Source organism: Perognathus longimembris, chromosome 1 (assembly GCF_023159225.1).
Source record: "Perognathus longimembris pacificus isolate PPM17 chromosome 1, ASM2315922v1, whole genome shotgun sequence".
Classification (NCBI taxonomy): Eukaryota; Metazoa; Chordata; class Mammalia; order Rodentia; family Heteromyidae; genus Perognathus; species Perognathus longimembris.
Window position 1 is genome coordinate 34,147,879 of NC_063161.1, and position 18,241 is coordinate 34,166,119.

Consider the following 18,241-nt stretch of genomic DNA (forward strand, 5'->3'; position numbering starts at 1 on the left):
ACCTGCCTTTACCCTTTCTTTATTTCTTTCTCTTTTTTCTTACCTTCGTCACTTCTTTCCTTCCTTCTATCTTTCCTTCCTTCCTGCCTGCCTTTCTTCCTACTTGCTTCATACCTTCCTTCCTTTTATCCCTTCCTTCCTTCCCCCTTCCTTCCTGCCTTCCTTCCTTCTTCTCTTCTTTTTGCAACATTTTAGTCATCATACACAATTGTAAAGGAAGTCATGAAGTACATTTCACTTTGAACAATTCACTCAATTACTTGCTAACTTTTGTGGTAAATCATATTCCTAAGGATACTGTAATTTTTTTATAGTAAACGCGGGGCCTTGCTAAGCAAGCACTGTACTCTTTAAGCAATGCCTCACATCCTGTTTTTCTCTGTTTATTTCTGAGATAAGGAATGACTTTTTGCCTGAACTACTATCCTCTCATTTACCTCATTTTTCTCAGTGGCTGGGTGATAGGTAAGTTATCACACCCAGCTTTCTCTGTCAACCCTTCCTTCCTTCCTTCCTTCCTTCCTTCCTTCCTTCCTTCCTTCCTTCCTTCCTTCCTTCTTTCCTTCCTTCCTTCCTTCCTTCCTTCTTTTCCTTCTCTTCTTCCTCTTCCTCCTCCTTCCTTTATTTTTTTTGTTTTATCTTGCCTAGAACCTTCTAATCTCTTCTCTTGAATATCTGGAATTAGAAGCATGAGCTGTTGGTACCTAGCTGTACTATTTTTAAAGAAGATAAGGATTGTAATAGTTGCCCTTTCTTTTTACATCCTCATTTATGAAAATATATAAGAAGAAATAAATAGCTAGGTAGATATGTGACTTCAAAGATTTTCTATTTTTGATATTACAAAAACTCTTACATATGATTTCTATTGTTCACACACAGAGATATATATACATATATATATACTCTTTTCCAAACAAAAGACTAAGTATTTCTGACTACTAATGAATACAAAAATAACCCAACAATAATTGCTAACAGTTACAAAGAAAATGATTACTCTCATAGTCTAACCATGAAACCAACCTGAGAAATTCCCAGAGTCCTTCAGTTGAATGAGACTTAATGGGGAGAGAAGTGAAATCCACCTTGTCAGTGATCTCTCATAGTGTGCAACTTGAGACACTGGCTGATACCCAGAGTAAGCATTTATCTTTCCTGCAGGGCTATCTCATTCGTGATAGAACTCCAAGATATGTGGCTTAAAACAGGATCACATAAAAAGTGAAGCTAGTTGCCAAAAGGAACATGTTTAAATGGCTTTTAACTCTCACTAGGAAAAGGCAAAAAAAAAAAAAAAAAAAACCTGTATACCTTCCACCAACTTTCTGGAAGTTTGAAATCTGAACAAACTCTTTCATCCAAAATTCAGAAAACATTTTTTTTCACAATCCTAAGGAATTCTTTTTTTTTTTTTTTACTGAAATTCAACAAAGTACTATGAGTTTCTTTCTTCTCATTCTTTTTATGCTTTTTCTTTTCATATACATCTGTTCCACTTACTTTATTTAGAATATCTCTGAGGATTATCTGAAATGCCAGTAGCTGTTAAGTACCTAGTATCAATTACCAGCTAATGCTGGATGCAGATGGCATTATATCATTTGCATGATGACACTTGTTTTTGCTTGGATGCTTTCTAAAGGTCATTCTTAACTCTTGCCGCCTCTTCCATGAAGCATTGGAACACGTTGTCAGTGTCCATTCCAAAGCATTCATTCTCATATTTATATTAAATGCATTTAATGCTCATTAAATAGAAACTAAATATTATCCTTCATTACAGAATTGTGAAATTATTTTCCCATACTTTATGCATTTGAAAATAGTCTACAAAATATCATGTTCTAAACCTAAAGAAATTTTATAATAGATTCCTCATAAAAACTAAATATATGTAATTAGACTACAAATTGTCTAATACCAAATTTATTTTGCACATGAAGTTGTTTCCTGGAGGTTTCTTGTACACTATATCATGAAAACCTATTTACCTACCTTTTCCCATGTATCAGAGATATATATTTAATGTTCATATGAAACTTTCATATTTTCAATTACATGCTTTATTTTGAAAACATTATTCTTGGCTGTAATTTTATTTCTAATTAAAAAGAAGCCAAAAAGAACATATAATATAAAAAGGGAAATTGAAATAAACAGAGTCAAGCAATTCATCACTATAGGCATAGAGTAAAACTTGAGCTTCCAACATAATATATTATAATAATTAATATGTGTTATAATAATTAATATGCATATTAACATGTAATAAATAAATCTGCTTCCAATATAATAAATCTTAAATAATTTACATTCATACTGAGTTGAGACTGCTGTAAGAAGGGCTGGACAATAATGACTCACACCTGTAATCCCAGCTACTAAGGAGGATAAAGTATGGAGGATTGAGATTTGAAGCCAATCTTGACATAAAAGTCCTCAATACTGTTTATAATTAACAAAATGCCAAACTAGATCAGTGGCTCAAGTGTTAGAAAATAAGTTGCAATTGAAAAAGTAGAATCCAAACTTGAGCTCAAGGACTTGAGTTCAAGCCCCAGAAAGGAAGAAAAAAAAGAAAATTTTGTTAAGAAAAAAAGAGAATAGGATGCACTCATTTTCTCTACTTGAACCTTAGGATGTAGAAAAATAAAATAGCTGTAATTTTTAATTAACAAGAAGCAAATTGGAAGTAGTCTAGAACAGAACTATCACATGTCTTTACACTTGATTTTATTTTTTATATGAGTAATAGGTATATTTCTCTGATAAGAACAAAAATATTATCAGTGAAATTAATCCTCTGAGCTGATATTTGTATAGGTGACAGAAAGAGAACATGATCTTTTGAGTCTTTTAGATTGGGGTTGGTTGAATTTCTGCTTTCATAAAGTTTCATAATAGGTTGGCACTCATACAAATAATTTTACTCTCTCAGAACTTTAGAAACGTCATCTGTAAAATGGAGATTGGGTTTCACTTTTAGACCAGAGCTAAGTGCATTCCCTTTAGCTGTGGAGTGGGAACAGTGACAGAAGAAATATGGGTGAGGAATGTCCAGTGTTCTGATCTGGAAACCAAAATGAGAGGGAAAAGGCAGAAATAATGCTACCTAAAAAAAAAGTCAGACATACAGATCACCTACCCTGAGTTTATTTATGTAAAATTTGGCAAAATGCAAAGCAGCAACAGCAATTGGTTCCACTGATTCCTAGAACAGAATCAACCTTATTCTTCATTAGGTGAGCATGAGGAATGCTAACACTATTATATCTGAAACATTCAGGTACACTTTACCTGAGTCCCATTGTATTTACTGATCATTTGTCTGAAATTCTCCATTCAAATTCCCTAAATACCAGTTCTCAAACATTCCTCTTCTTTGCCTAGTTTTATTCATTTTCCCCTGAAAATGTCTCACTTGACACACATTTAATTCTTTGCTTCATAGCTTCACCATAATCATTCTCCCTTCTGTTGTAGATTTTAATATGTTCAAGACATTGGCTTTATTTTTTTTTTCAGGAGTGGAGCTTGAACTGGGGCAGTGTCCCTGAGCTTTATCTCTCAAGGCTAGCACTCTACCACAACACCACTTTTGGCTTTCTGGTGGTTAATTTGAGATTCCAAATCTGATTGCCTTTCCTGTCCAAGCTGGCTTCCAACTGGGACACCCAGATCCCAACCTCCTGAAGAGATAGTATTACAGGCGTGAAAAAAATGACATACACCCAGACTTTGGCTTTTTAAATCTATAACATTGACATTCATTTCAATAATAGCCTCCTTCACAGTAGGTGTCTATTAAATATTGGACAATATCCACTGTCATTGTGGACAGACCACTTTGGATTGCCATTTCTATTCCTTTATATGTGTACATATGCGTATGTGTATTGCCAACATATTTAAAAATGAACAAAGTTGTTCTATTGTTCTAACAGGAAGATATTGCTGACTAAATGTGTATTTGTCATTTCTGAATTGTTTTTATTAATGAACATCAAAATTTAAAATAAAGCCACGAAAGCATTATTAAAAGCTTTTCCTGTTTCTCATTATCATCATTTAGGAGACAGATGTTCTCAGGTATTTGTAGAGGTTGAGGGGAACATCACTTACTTAAACATCATGTTGTATACCTTACAAACTGATTAGATTATCTACAGTGAAAAGTTGATGTTGGGTGTGATCACAGCAAATACAAACCAGGTAAACAAATATAGAAAGATTTTCTCATCCTCTAGGCATTTTAATTCTGGTAAAGAAGAGTCCAAGAGATACAGAGAATGTATTCCTAACTTATATTTAAATTGGTGTTTATTTGAAGTAGATGAATATAACAGAATTTCTACAATACTTGTAGCTTTATAGTTATATGTGGTTTATATAATTCATAAGTATAAAATATTTTTCTTCCAGTAGTTTCTTCTTTCCACTAAGAAAATGTCTTCAATTTATTCCAAATAAACATCAAGTTTCATCCTCCAATTTAAAATATTATATATTATTTTTCTATATGACAGTATGACAAAATAATCTTTCTGAAGCCAAATATAGCAATTTTATTATAAAAGGAAATAGGTATCATGGTTCTCTATTGGTTATCCACCTACCTTTCAATCTATCTATCTATCTATCACACATATCTCTTTTTTACTTTTTAATTTAAAATTTATTGTAAAGATGATGCACACAGGGGTTATAGTTACATAAGTAAGGTAATGAATAAATTTCTTTTTGAACAGTGTTACTCCCTCCTTCCTTTTCTCCTCCTTTTCCCCCTCCTGACTTCTATCCCTCCAAGCTGTAAAGTTCATTTCTAACATAGTCTCTAATGAATATGATTGCTGAATTGGTTCACCCTTTGTCTGTAATTCTCCTTCCCTTCCCAAAATCAGATAAACTTATATACAAGACAGAGGATACAGAAATAAAAAACATTGACAACTGGAAATAAATCAAAGGGGTAAGAAAGAAAGAACTCCAAACAGTACAATAAAAAATCCCCTTGTTTCCATTCTTGGAGTTCATTTCATTCCAATAAGCATCATTTTATATTGTCCTATGAAAATAGCTATTGAGACATTGTGATCCTCTCCTAAGAATATCCTTCTTTGTTCTCATGGTGTGAATGTTTGGAGTGTTATTTCTTTAACATGCCCAAATATAATTATTTATTTTTTATTGCACATTGGATTAACTTGTAGATTTATAGATATATGGACCTGTGGCTGAAGTAGCAGAGTATGAGCCTTGAATACCAACTCACAACTCAAGTCATGAGTTCAAGTCCCAAAACAATCTCCTCAAAAAATAAAAACATATATCTTTTTCTACTTACCTATCAATCTGTCTTCTATCTATCCATTTTTTGATCAATCTAAAAGTACATTAAAATTCATGTGGTATAAGTAGTTTATTGATATCCTCTATTTTGTATATTGAGATTAAAATTAATGAACCTTTCAGCTCTTGAGATTCTAAGAATAATTGATAGACCATCTACATCACCACTCAACAAAATCTCAATAATATTTTAAAATGAACTCAGCCAGGCACTGGTGGTTCTTGCCTGTAATCCTAGCTACTCAGTAGGCTGAAATCTGAGGATCATAGTTCAAAGCCAGCCCAGGCAGGAGACTCTTATCTCCAAATAACCACCACAAAACTGGAAGTGGCACTGTGTCTCAAAGCAGCAGAGCTCTAGCCTTGAGCACAAAGACCTCAGGGACAGTGCCCTGGCCCTCATTTCAAGCTCCACAACCACATCACCACCAACAACAAAAACAAACTCAGAAAATTGAGACAACCTTGATGCTGGGAACGAAGCTTAGTTGTAGGATGCTTGCCTAGAACACATGAAGCCCTGGGTTCAATTTCCCTATACCACATGTACAGAAAAAGCTAGAAGTGCTGCTGTGGCTCAAGTGGTAGAGTGGTAGCCTTGAGCAAAAGAAGCTCAGGGACAGTGCCCAGGCCCTGAGTTCATAGCTGTAGGACTGTCAAAAAGAAAAAAAAAAAAGAGAAACCCTGCCAAATTAAACTAAAATACAAAAAGGAAAACCAGAAAAATCAATAACATAACCCAGTGGGCAGAGGCCTCATTGCTCTCATTGCAGTGAAACAGGCTGAGTAATATTTCTCACGGTATGATGCAGATAAAGTGCATTCTCTACCTTCAGTTTGCACAATTAAGGTTCAATGTAATTCAAGACTGAAATACAAAATCATCTAATTTTCACTTGGAGTTCTTCAATTCTTTGGCTTTTTGATAGTATTCCTATCAACGCTACACTAATGTAGAATGTGTTTAAGTTAGCATCCACATAAAATTCTAGTTTATTGTTGTAGTTGTTAACCAAGGAAGCATTGCTATTTCAGAAAAATAACTGTTGAAGCCAAAATTAGATTTGATGCATTATGGGGAAAAAATCTGTGAGTGGTTCTTTATGTTGCTGGATTACCATGTTTGCCAAAATCATGAGAAAGGGCTTCTAAACAGCTGCTCTGAGGTGGCAAAATATTATTACAAGGCAATTTAAGGCAGTGAAAAACACAAACCCCAAAACAAAGTTTGCATTAATGTCTACATTGAACTCTTCCTCATTCTGTTTATTTATTTATTGATTGATTGATTGATTTCCAGTCCTGGGCCTTGGACTCAGGGCCGGAGTACTCTCCCTGGCTTCTTTTTGCTCAAGGCTAGCAGCACTCTGCCACTTGAGCCACAGTGCCACTTCTAGCCTTTTCTATATATGTGGTGCTGGGGAATTGGACCCAAGGCTTCATGTATTCGAGGCAAGCACTTTTGCCCCTAGGCCATATTCCCAACCCCCTCTTCCTCATTTTAAAGACTTTCTTAAAACTACTGAATATACTGTAATAAAATCGACAGGAAGGGCTAGGAACATAACTCTGGTATATCACTTTTCTGTCATGTACAAGGTTTTGGATTTGATCCCTAAACTGAAAAAAGAAAAGAAGAAAAATATAGCTTTTAAAAGCCAAAGTAGATAAAATATCTTTGTGAAAATAAAACTTGCATTGACTGACCAAATTCTAAGAAGGTTCAGTTTTATGTTTTCACAGACAAGGTCTACTTCAAAACTTTTACTTTCTTCTCTGGAAGACTGCGTTGTCCTATTCAGGATGGGTCTTTAGCAACTATATCACACTAATGAAAAAGCAGCTTCCATCCTCTTTCACAGAAGCAAAACAACCATGCTTTAGCTATGTTCCATTTTCTCTTACAGATAACATTTGGGATGAGAGCAGGGATGTACAATTTGGGACCGCTCAATAAAGGAGATGATTGGAAAAAAAAATCAATAAATATGGTGAATTCCAGGATGCTATAGAAGAAAGAGCTAATAATTCTGAAGGCTGTATTGTGACAAGATGGGAGAAAATGAATGGGAGAGCAATACAATTAAATTTTACCAATTAGTTATGCAAGACCAGTACAGATGTAATTTCTCCTTTAGTTCTGATTAGAACTCCTAATAAAATTGTTAGTAATTCATACAGTCACAGACAATTCTAGTTCTTTCTCTCTTGAGAGCCAAGTTCCTTACTAATTAAGAAGAGAAATCAAACAGTAGGGCTAATATTCAAACTGTAAGACAAAAGAGAAAGAGACAGGCAGAAATGAGTTTCTAGGATATAGAAAAAAAAGTACCATATATACATTTATATACACACATATGTATGTGTGTGTATAAATTTAAACAAATGAAGAAATAGAAAATGCTGTTTAAAACCTTGAAACCAGCTAAGAAGTTCCAAGCAATAGTCATATCCTTTAACCACAGACACATAATGTTCACATCCAGGTTTAGGCAGATGGCAGCAGTTAGAGAGCTGTGTGTTTTAGCAGAGGGAACATGTTGTCCTGAAAAGTGGCTCTTCTTGGGCTATATAATCATTAGAATTCTAACACAATATACTCTTATTCTACCACTATTCACTTTTACCATTATTTTAAATTTTTTTTTTTTTTTTTTTTTTTTTTTTTGGCCAGTCCTGGGCCTTGGACTCAGGGCCTGAGCACTGTCCCTGGCTTCTTCCCGCTCAAGGCTAGCACTCTGCCACTTGAGCCACAGCGCCGCTTCTGGCCGTTTTCTGTATATGTGGCGCTGGGGAATCGAACCTAGGGCCTCGTGTATCCGAGGCAGGCACTCTTGCCACTAGGCTATATCCCCAGCCCCATTATTTTAAATTTTTAACTAAAGTTATTGAGGTTGGCGAAAGCTAACCACTTGGCTCTCTTCTATATAGTAATTCTCAGCATTATTTTGGTTGTGGTAGGTTAAATGCTATTCTATTTATTACTTAATCTACAAAACACATATTGACCATCCACCGCACTCTAGTGCGACTAAACTAGAGGCTCATCGTACAACACTGCTCTTGAATTAAAGATGCAAGTAAAATAGAATGTAAGATAAAATGCAAAGATTCCATAACATAACAGTTGTGTTTTTTTCTTTCTAAAGGAGATTCAGAGGCTTCAAAACAGATTTTTAAGTTTAATTTCAGCTTGAATATCAAATAATCATGTTCTCTAAATCATCAGGAAGACAGAACTATGTCCATTTATTTCACCAAAGTATTATGGGAAAATGCATCTATAACTTTAAAACATGGTATGAAATTCACAGTGAATAAAAACAGTAAGAAGGAGGACAGGAGGGTTTGTGAAATTGTAGATCAGTTAAGGCCCTGTTCTACATCTCCAAGAAGCCCCAGGTGGAGAGCAAAACATACAAGCCATCAATGTGTACCTACAAAAGCTCAAGAAAATCAATCCAAACAAGAGTACATATGACAAATCAATTCAAGTAAAGTTGGCAGGGCAAGAAGGGTCTCCCTAAATTATTTATAAACAAGTATACACTTCATGTTCTTAGAAAATTCTGAGCAAATTCCTATGAAATCTCAGACTGGTTTTCAAAACAGAGTATTAACTACAATAAGAATTATTGAATAAATTTTTATGTGCAATACTCTAGAACAAATATATAGACTTATTCCATGAGATAGGGAGGGGTATGTACCCTATCTACCTATTGTCACAAAAAGAATGGCTGCACAGAGATTGATCTAACCTATGATTGCCTGGTTTTCTAACCAAAGATACTTGTTTGCTATGAAAATGGATCAAACTTAATGAGAGATGTCAAAATACCTCTCTCTTCCAACTTCCCCCCAGCATTCTCAGGTACTAGACATTAATATTAAAACATTTTCTCCCACAGAGCTGGAACACCAATGTAACACCAGAATGTTACAGATTTGCTTTTGATTTAATTCAGCACAATTTAATTGTCCCTAAGAAAGTTTGCCATCCTCAGGCACCAGAGCCCTACCCTAATGTCTCAGATTTGAACTTCTCAGAAGTATCTGATATAGCAGATCCTCATCAATCTATCCCAAGGACAACACATAGGACTCCACCCTCAACAGATTTCTAAAGACAGTTCAAGGGAATGTGTTAGCTCACTCTCTCACCTTGAGCAAACCAGCATATGCCTGCAGGAATGATCCGGGCAGCTGGAAAACTCAGAAATATGCTCTAGGCTCTTACTGGGTTATAACAAAAAAGAAGCTGAAGACTCTCAGCTCATTACAGTAAAATGTCCTGGAAAGGTTTTTTTCAGACTATTTTTAACATTTATCTGTAGCAAAGTGTTGCACAAACTAAGACTAATTTATGGGCCTTTGTGCTATGGGGTTTTTTTTTTTTTTAAATAATTGCATGTAGAAAGTCTTACACACAGAGGACTTCAAGGTGACTTTTTTTGTAATGTCTCAAGATGTGCCTTTGTTGCTGCTGACAAATAGATAATTAGAATCCCACATCCTTAGGGATGTGAGAAATGGGCTGTATTGGACAAGGCCAGAAAATTTCAGGAGGCTTCTCATACGATTCATTGTGAGCACGGCTCAGAACATAGGACACTCTCTATGGGTTAAACACTCAAAGAAGGTAACACTGAGCTAATCTTATTGGTTTTGGTTAATGGTAGAGTGCTGGAAACCTGTACCCTTCCACCTAATAAATATAATTTTACAATATATACTTCTGGGACTGGGAATGTGGCCTAGTGGTACAGTGCTCGCCTAGCATGCACAAAGCCCTGGGTTTGATTCATCAGCACCACATAGACAGAAAAAGCTAGAAGTGGGCACTGTGGCTCAAGTGGTAGAGTGCTAGCCTTGAGCAAAAAAGAAGCCAGGGACAGTGCTCAGGCTCTGAGTCCCAAGCCCTGGGACTGGCAAAAAACAAACAACAACAACAACAACAACAAAAAACCCAAATACTTCTTTCACTTACAGTATTTCACAAGTATTTAATTTCAATTCTTTTGCACATATATTCTGGAATCTTAATAAAAGATAAGAGCAAAATTATGCATGGTTACTTTTCCCAAATAATATCTGAAGAACCATCTTTTTCTCTCTTTGTCCAGTAAGTATAACAAACTACACATTGGAATCAGTGTCCTATTATTACTAATAGCATGCACTATTTTATATTAAACATAACTCAGAAATTCTTTCATGCTGATTATATAATATTTAAGCTAGTTATTCCAGTTACATGGGATATGGAGATTGTGAGGTCTATGGATGGAAAAGTTAGTAAAAGTCTGCCTGAATATATCAGATGGTTATCGTGTCATATATCTATAATCCCTATTTCATAGCAGGCCAAGACAGGATTATCATGGCACAGGCCAGCTCCAGGTAAAAATACAAGGCCCTACCTAGAAAATAACCTAATGCTAAAATGGATAGGAGTATGGATCTAATAGAAAAGCACCTGCATAGCGTATCTGAGACTGTCTCCCAACTGATTTAAGATGGTAGCAACTGGGAAAAAATGTCTGAAACTAAATGCATTTCACAAAATTAGAATTCCTAAAGCAGTAGAGAACATCAGAGGAATCAAAGATCCTTAGTCAGGCAGTTTATAGTGCTTTTCAGCTTAGATAAAGTAATCCTGTCATCTTAGTAGTAGAGTGAAGAATTCAGGTCAGAAACTGCAGTCTGCTAAGGTATTCCTCACAAAAAGTTTGTAAATTCTTCCTTCTCAGTTTCCATTAGGAGAATCTAGCACATGACACATTTAAAAATCAGATATCCAAGCTAGAAAAGAAATTTCTTATCCTTCTGGTTCAAGGTGCAGTGGCTTTTTAGGAACAACATATTATTTACTACAGTAAGTAGAAAGTGATCAACACATTTATTGCCAGAATAATCTTAAACATGATAAGAGATAGCCATACAGAAACAAAAATCCCTTATAGAAAACCATGTTGGCCAAGCATGGTGGCTAATCCCAATCATTCAAGAGGTGAATATAAAAGAAACTTGAACAGAGACTAGACCAGGCAAAAGTTATCCAGTCTTGATCCAAAAAATCAGCTAGGCATGGCGATGCATGTCCACAATTTCAGCGATTCTGGAGGTAGAAATAGGATTTGTGGTAGGATGCCTGTCAGGGCAAAAGGGTGAGACCTTATCTGAAAAATAAACTAAAGTGGTTGGGAATATTACACAAGTAGCCAAGCACTTGACTAGCAAGAACAAGGCTGAGTTCAGCCCTCTGTACCAGCATTCCCATCTGTCAACAAATAGAGAACCATTTGGAAGTAGCCTCACACTGAACCCATTGCAAAGCTTGATTTTGCAAACATCCTTAAGGGGATTTTAACAATGCGATTACCATTACTGGCAACCAGGCCTCAGAAATGAAACAAAACAAAACGTGTAAGTTTCTTTTCCAAAACCATTATTACTTCAGTGGCTACTATACTAAATTTCTCAGATTTACAAACTATGAAACAGAGTTACAAGAGTTCATTTATTAACTTTTACCTTATAGACTCATTAAGTCTATATTACTTATTTTCTGGTGTCCATTCTCCAACACTTGAAGCACCTCTGGTTCTCATGTTGCTAATTAAATACCAATATTAAAAAAAAGCAACTGCTAATCTCAATCAGCAACCCAATAATTTGAACTGTAATCATTTTTAATTGCAACAGTTTGTCATTATTAAGATTTTGCAAGTGACTAGACCCTTAACAGAGTAGCCTATGACCTTGATTTTAAAATTTATTATACAGACTAAGAAACTATGTTATAGCATTTATGTATAATATATTGGTAAGAATTCTGTACAATGGAATTTTCCAGGATATTGGTGGAAAAATAAACAAATAATAACAGAATAGAAGAAGGATGACAGTGAACTATCCATGGAATTCTTGTAGATATATGCATAATTTTTCAAATAGGGTTTTTTGTTTGTCTTGTTTTTGTGTTGGTACGGAGACCCCAGGCCTGAGTGCTGCCTTTGAACTCTTTTCTCATGGTTAGTGCTCTACCATATCAGTTAAGCCATAGTTTCACTTCTGGCTTTTTTGTGGTTAATTTGAGGAAAGAATCTCATAGAATTTCTTCTCCCTACCCTCTTTCCATGACACACACACACACACACACACACACACACACACACACACACACACACACACACACGCTCATATGACAGCTGTCCATCCTTAGCTAAGTGACTTAGGCTCTGTTAATTTCCATATCCCTGTTGTAAAATGGTCATTCCATGTGTTTACTAGGATTAAAGGAGGTCTTATGAGCACTAAAATAAATGATAGGTGTGATGTCAATAGATGTGAAAATCTTTCTGGTTCAGTTATTATAAAGAGGCTAATGAAATGTGGTATTTCCAACTTTTAAGGCTTCCAAAATTACTCATTATTGCATAAACAATGTCATAACAACTATTTACATAGATATTACATTGTGATATGAGTGTTTATAATCTAGATATGAGCTAAAGATAAAGCCTGAGCATCTGTATTCAGTACTAGAACAAAGACCCTATGGATGTGGAAGGATGACAAAACCCGACAAAGCTACACCTATTAAGTATTGATAGTTATTAGCCCTTTATTCTTTGCACTCAACATTGCTCTCCTTTCCTGGTATTTGTTCAATACAGCATTACCTTAAGTGCACTCTCTTTCTTTACACCTCCCTGTAAAAATAAGCTTTATGTCCATCTTCAAAGTTTTCATATTTTACTGGAGAGCAAACCTACATCCTAGTCATTTTCTCCATATAACAGTGTATCAGCAAGCCTTTCTGGTCTCTATCATGTCATAACGTTGTGCCAAATAAGATGATGTCAAGACATAGAAAGGGCCTTCCATTACCTTTGCTGAGTGTGAATTTCCAATTCTATTGGAGAGTCACACTTAACTACTATTATTTCATCAGAAACTTTCTGTTCGAAGTTGTCCTTTGATGTGTCATTCCATGAGTAAACTGGATTGTGTTAGCAACATGATGCACCTAGTTCAAATGAGGCACTATTATGCATCAATCACCATACAGGAAGATGACAGTAAAAGCCCTAGGCTATTCAGGAGCAATAGTGAAGGGGAAAGTCAGAGTGAATTTTTCACAGAAGAACACCTGGAATTCTCTCTGTGTCTCTGTGCCTCCCGCCCCGTGTGTGTGTGTGTGTGTGTGTGTGTGTGTGTGTGTGTGTGTGTGTGTGTGTCTGTCTGTCTGTCTGTCTGTGTCTGTGTCTGTGTCTGTGTCTGTGTCTGTGTTCCCTTTTGTGTTACTTCCACCAAACCAATATCTGTAACTTGGTTCAAAACTTGAGCTTTGCTTCTGTCAAAGTAGATCAAATCTTCTAATGTAAGCTCATTCATTCTGATGGCTTAGAATGATTTGAGGAATCATTTGCTTAACAACATTTGGAAGAGAATCGAGATCTGATTGACTACCTACACTGTAGGGACAGTCTCAAGTTCTATGAATGAAAGATTGCCAGGCACTATGATAAGTTATGTATGCCTATCAGCACAGACACAGACATTCAGGTTCCCACTATTATCCTAGGAGAGATGATTGCAAATTGTTATAACCACAGAAACTTTCCTAAGCTGTAACTTAAAAGTACCAATTATTTAATTTATACCTAGATATGACAAAGTGCAAAATGTTAAAAGGATTGATATTGTTTCAATATTTAGATTCCAAATTTAATAAGTAGTTGTCAATTGATGTTATTTTATTAGATGATTGTTCAAAGGAATAACTGTTTTAAGCATTACAAATCTAACTGTGAAAGCACCACAAATACCATACCTGATACCACTAAACACTTCTGGTACATGAATGATATATATTTTGTCCAGAAAAGTCACACCCTGTGTAATATTTATTTCTGTCTCTCAGCCGAAGCCTTTCATAATAAATCACTTTTACAAAAAAAGCATTTAAAAAGGATACACTGACACGTTAGGGGGAAAAAATCACAGATGCTAAAAGCAATTTTCTGTCAAAAGTTAAATATGGCACAAGGGTCATTTCATAGGGCTCATTAAGGAAATAAGGAACCGATTATTAATCTCCAGAATGTTAAATTAAACTTGTAGTAAAATTGATGAACGTCTCCTGTCCTGGAAATTCCCTAAGGCTCTTATCGATTGAGAACTTGTGGCATTGAATGAAATTCATATCCAAATGCAAAGATCATGGAAGGGGCTTTTTTTTGCTACTTCTAAAATTCAAAACATTGATACTTCTTAACTCAATAGAGGAAATTCCACAAGCATAAATTTTTATTCTGGAGATTCACAGGGACACATACCTGGCCAGGCTGAAGGCATCGTCAATCAAACCTGCACGGTTACTGACAGAAAGAACCTATGAGGCCAATCAGGGGGAAAAAAAGAATCATTTAGGATTAAAATGACAAGTATGCATGAATCAAAGAAGGTCATCAATGAACAAGTCTAGAATATACCTCATGGTTCCTGATTAACTGATCAATTAATAATCTCCAGTTCCTTAGGTCATAGTTGACTCTAAAGTAGCCAGTTTGATTGATGTTTCCTAGCAACCAGCTTCCTTTATCCAAATAAGTTATTCTGTGATGCTCTGAAAATAATAACATTTTAAGAGTGAATAGATTTCAAATTTTAGCAGTTAGAATGGAATGTGTTTCCATAGTACTATAAACAGCACCGCCAATAACGAAAAGAGAATGCCAACCGTAAATGTCTAATTGAAATAATTAATTACTTGCATCTAGATTTGACTAGAAAAACTTTTAGTTGTTACCTAATCTCAATTAATTATTTTCTTTGTTTGTTTTGTTTTTGCCAGTCCTGGGCCTTGAACTCAGGGTCTGAGCACTGTCCCTGGCTTCTCTTTGCTCAAGGCTAGCACTCGGCCAGCTTGAGCCATAGTGCCACTTCTGGCCATTTTCTATATATGTGGTGCTGGGGAATCGAACCCAGAGCTTCATACATATGAGGCAAGCACTCTTGCCACTAGGCCATATCCCAGCCCCTAATTATTTTCTTATAAAGAAGAATTTAATCTTGGCCAAACCTTATTACCCATAAATAATTTTCTTTCTTATTAGAAACTGCTCACTATATTTATTAGGCTTGTAATTAGGATATATACATGTATGTATAAATATTATTCTCTCTCTATAAATATATATATTATTGTATATAAATATATAGAGAAAATATTTCAGACACGTTATACTTATTTTGTTCAGTAAGAGTGATTAAAACATGAGTCCATTTACTTGAAAGCCTATTGTTTATTGGTTTTTGCCCTCCTGCTTTCTTAGGAGTACTAATAAATAGCAGTCTTTTCAACATCAGTAATGCTGGCAAAAGGAAACCTCATTTTTTCATGACTAACATTTCCATACATAATTAGAAACAACTAGATTAAGTTCTGTTTTTTAGAATTACTTTGCAAAAATAGTAACTTACTATGTTTACTAGAAAATTCAATCAAAAGAATCCAGGACAAACAATAGTTCCATTTCTTATATATTTAACATTTTCAAATATGGTCAAAAGCAAACACACAAACAAACAAAAAACTATACCGCTTGTATGGTCAACTTTCATTAACTCCACAAAGTGGTGGTTTGCAATTATAATTGTTTGCAGAACTTTAGGACGTAATACTTCATAGAATTTGCACAGTGTAGTTGATTTCAAATTTACACACACACACACACACACACACACACACAATTCACACATACCCCCTCCCATGAATACAATCTGTCATTCAACAGGAAAATGAAGCAAAACAGACTGTACTGGTGTAAACAAATTTTCAAAATGACTTGAAACCCTGAAATACTTCACAGAAACCAGACTACACTTCATAGAAACCAGAATACACTATCACCAACATTTTCACACCACAGAATCTAAAACAGGAAATAAAGCATATTACTTTATTTCTTTGAGGAACTGAATTCACAGAAAGTGTCTCTTGTACAAGCAGAACTTACACAAGAAAAATTTACCACAAGAATTATCGAGGGGACAAGTGCCCATTCAGTCTCAGTTCTGCAAAGGATAGGTTGAGTAATCCAATAAGTATTACACATTAGTCATTTCCAAAATTCTACAGTAAAATAAAATTCACTAAAGCATATTGAGCATAAAATTTTGATCTTTATTTCTTTTTGGAATATCACTCAACGTCTTGCTGCCTTTAATTTATATTCTCAGGGGGAGAAAAAGAGCAGTCTCAAAAGATTAATCAAATTACACAAGAGTGTAGACATTTCTATAAAATATAGATAGTTTCTCAAGTCTCTGAAAAATTATAAATGTATTTTTTCAAAAATGTGGTATGTTTCTCCATACTAATGTTTTGTGGAGCTTTGAATGTTACCCTATTGAACAGGCATAAAAGAAATAACTAGACAAGAAAATCTAATTTAAAAGTAAAATAGTCATTTTAAAATAACCTCAGAGACAAACTTTAATGAATAATGTCTGAATTCAAAGAAAATTTAAAACTAAAATATCAATAATAATATTATTTATTTGGCTTATGAATGTTTTCAAATACAGTAAGTTCATTGAAACAAAATGTGTTAAATCAATGATTCAGCTGATCTAACAGAAAATTTAATCATTTTTGTTTCAGAAGTTTTTTCCATAATAGTTACAATGTCAAATAATTAAGTTTAATATATGAAAACATGCTTAAATTTTGAAAATTTTGAACTGGTCATAAATTCCTATGATACTAAAACCATTTTTAAAATTTACTTCCTAGTCACATTTTAGATAACAGAAATAACGATGGTCCAATGTAGTTTCCTTGCTTTCATATTTAAACTTATTGAATTAAAAATGTATAGGCAGAATGTAGTAAAATTTAAATTAATATGTATTTTTAAATAGGAAACAAATCTCCATACCTTCAAAGTCATCAGAGTAGAATTAGAAAGACAGGCATCTCTTGTTTTTAAACATAACTTTTTAAAATTTCTAACTAAACCTTAGGAGTTATTACTGTTCATGAATATTTTTACACCAATGCTACAAATGAGATTTTATAAGAATCGATTCCCTGGAAGATTTTATAACAGATTTTAAACATCTTTTGGGTTCTAGTTAATTATATTCCTAAAATGTTCCTCAAATTAACTAATGGCATGCAATGAATTTTCAAGAGATCTTTTCTAATGGCCTAATGAGGTATGGTATTTGATGAGTACAATAATAAAAAGTATGGAAGTTATGTTTCAAGTGTTAGTAATAATAATTAAAAATTATATTTATACCCAAAATGGCCAAGACTCAGACTATATAAAGGCACAAATTAGTTAAGATATTATAAGACTTGGTACATTATACTTTTGAGATACTAAAAGTGGAAATGAGATGAAACATTCTACCCAGTAATTGCTCGCTTCAGAATCATTAGAATTAAGGAAAAGGTGAGCAATTCAACCAAACTAATAAGGATAATATGGGACAAAAATTTTCTTTTTCACTGGATCTGAAAATCAAATGAGAGAACGCTTTGTCAAATCTATAAAGAACCATATACAAATACATGAAATTTTTCATTAAGTAACTGGTATGTCTGCCAAACAGCTTTTCAAACTTCAACTCTTGTGTGTTTGTGTGTGTGCTGTGTATGTGTTTGTATGTTCACATGTGTGTACAGTCAGAGGAAGGTGCAGAGTAAAGAAACCTAAGCTCCCAAGCAAGATTTTTACCTAATTACCTAACGGGCACTTTGGGAAAGTTATTTCTCAATCCTTAATTTTCCTCATTTGCAAAATATGGATAAGGATACTAGTCATCTTAAAGGTTGCGAGCCAATGACTCAATATATTGAAGAAAA

General features: G+C 34.5%; 1 protein-coding gene across 1 annotated transcript in view; it reads right to left on the reverse strand.

The window, feature by feature from the left end:
- Nucleotides 1-18,241, reverse strand: part of Trhde (thyrotropin releasing hormone degrading enzyme) — a 353,088-nt gene that overhangs the window by 54,718 nt on the left and 280,129 nt on the right. The window contains exons 11-12 of the mRNA XM_048359329.1: nucleotides 14,856-14,989; nucleotides 14,700-14,755 (exon numbers count right to left, since the gene is read on the reverse strand). Of these exons, the coding sequence (XP_048215286.1) occupies nucleotides 14,700-14,755; nucleotides 14,856-14,989 (190 nt within the window). The remainder of the gene's footprint in view (nucleotides 1-14,699; nucleotides 14,756-14,855; nucleotides 14,990-18,241) is intronic.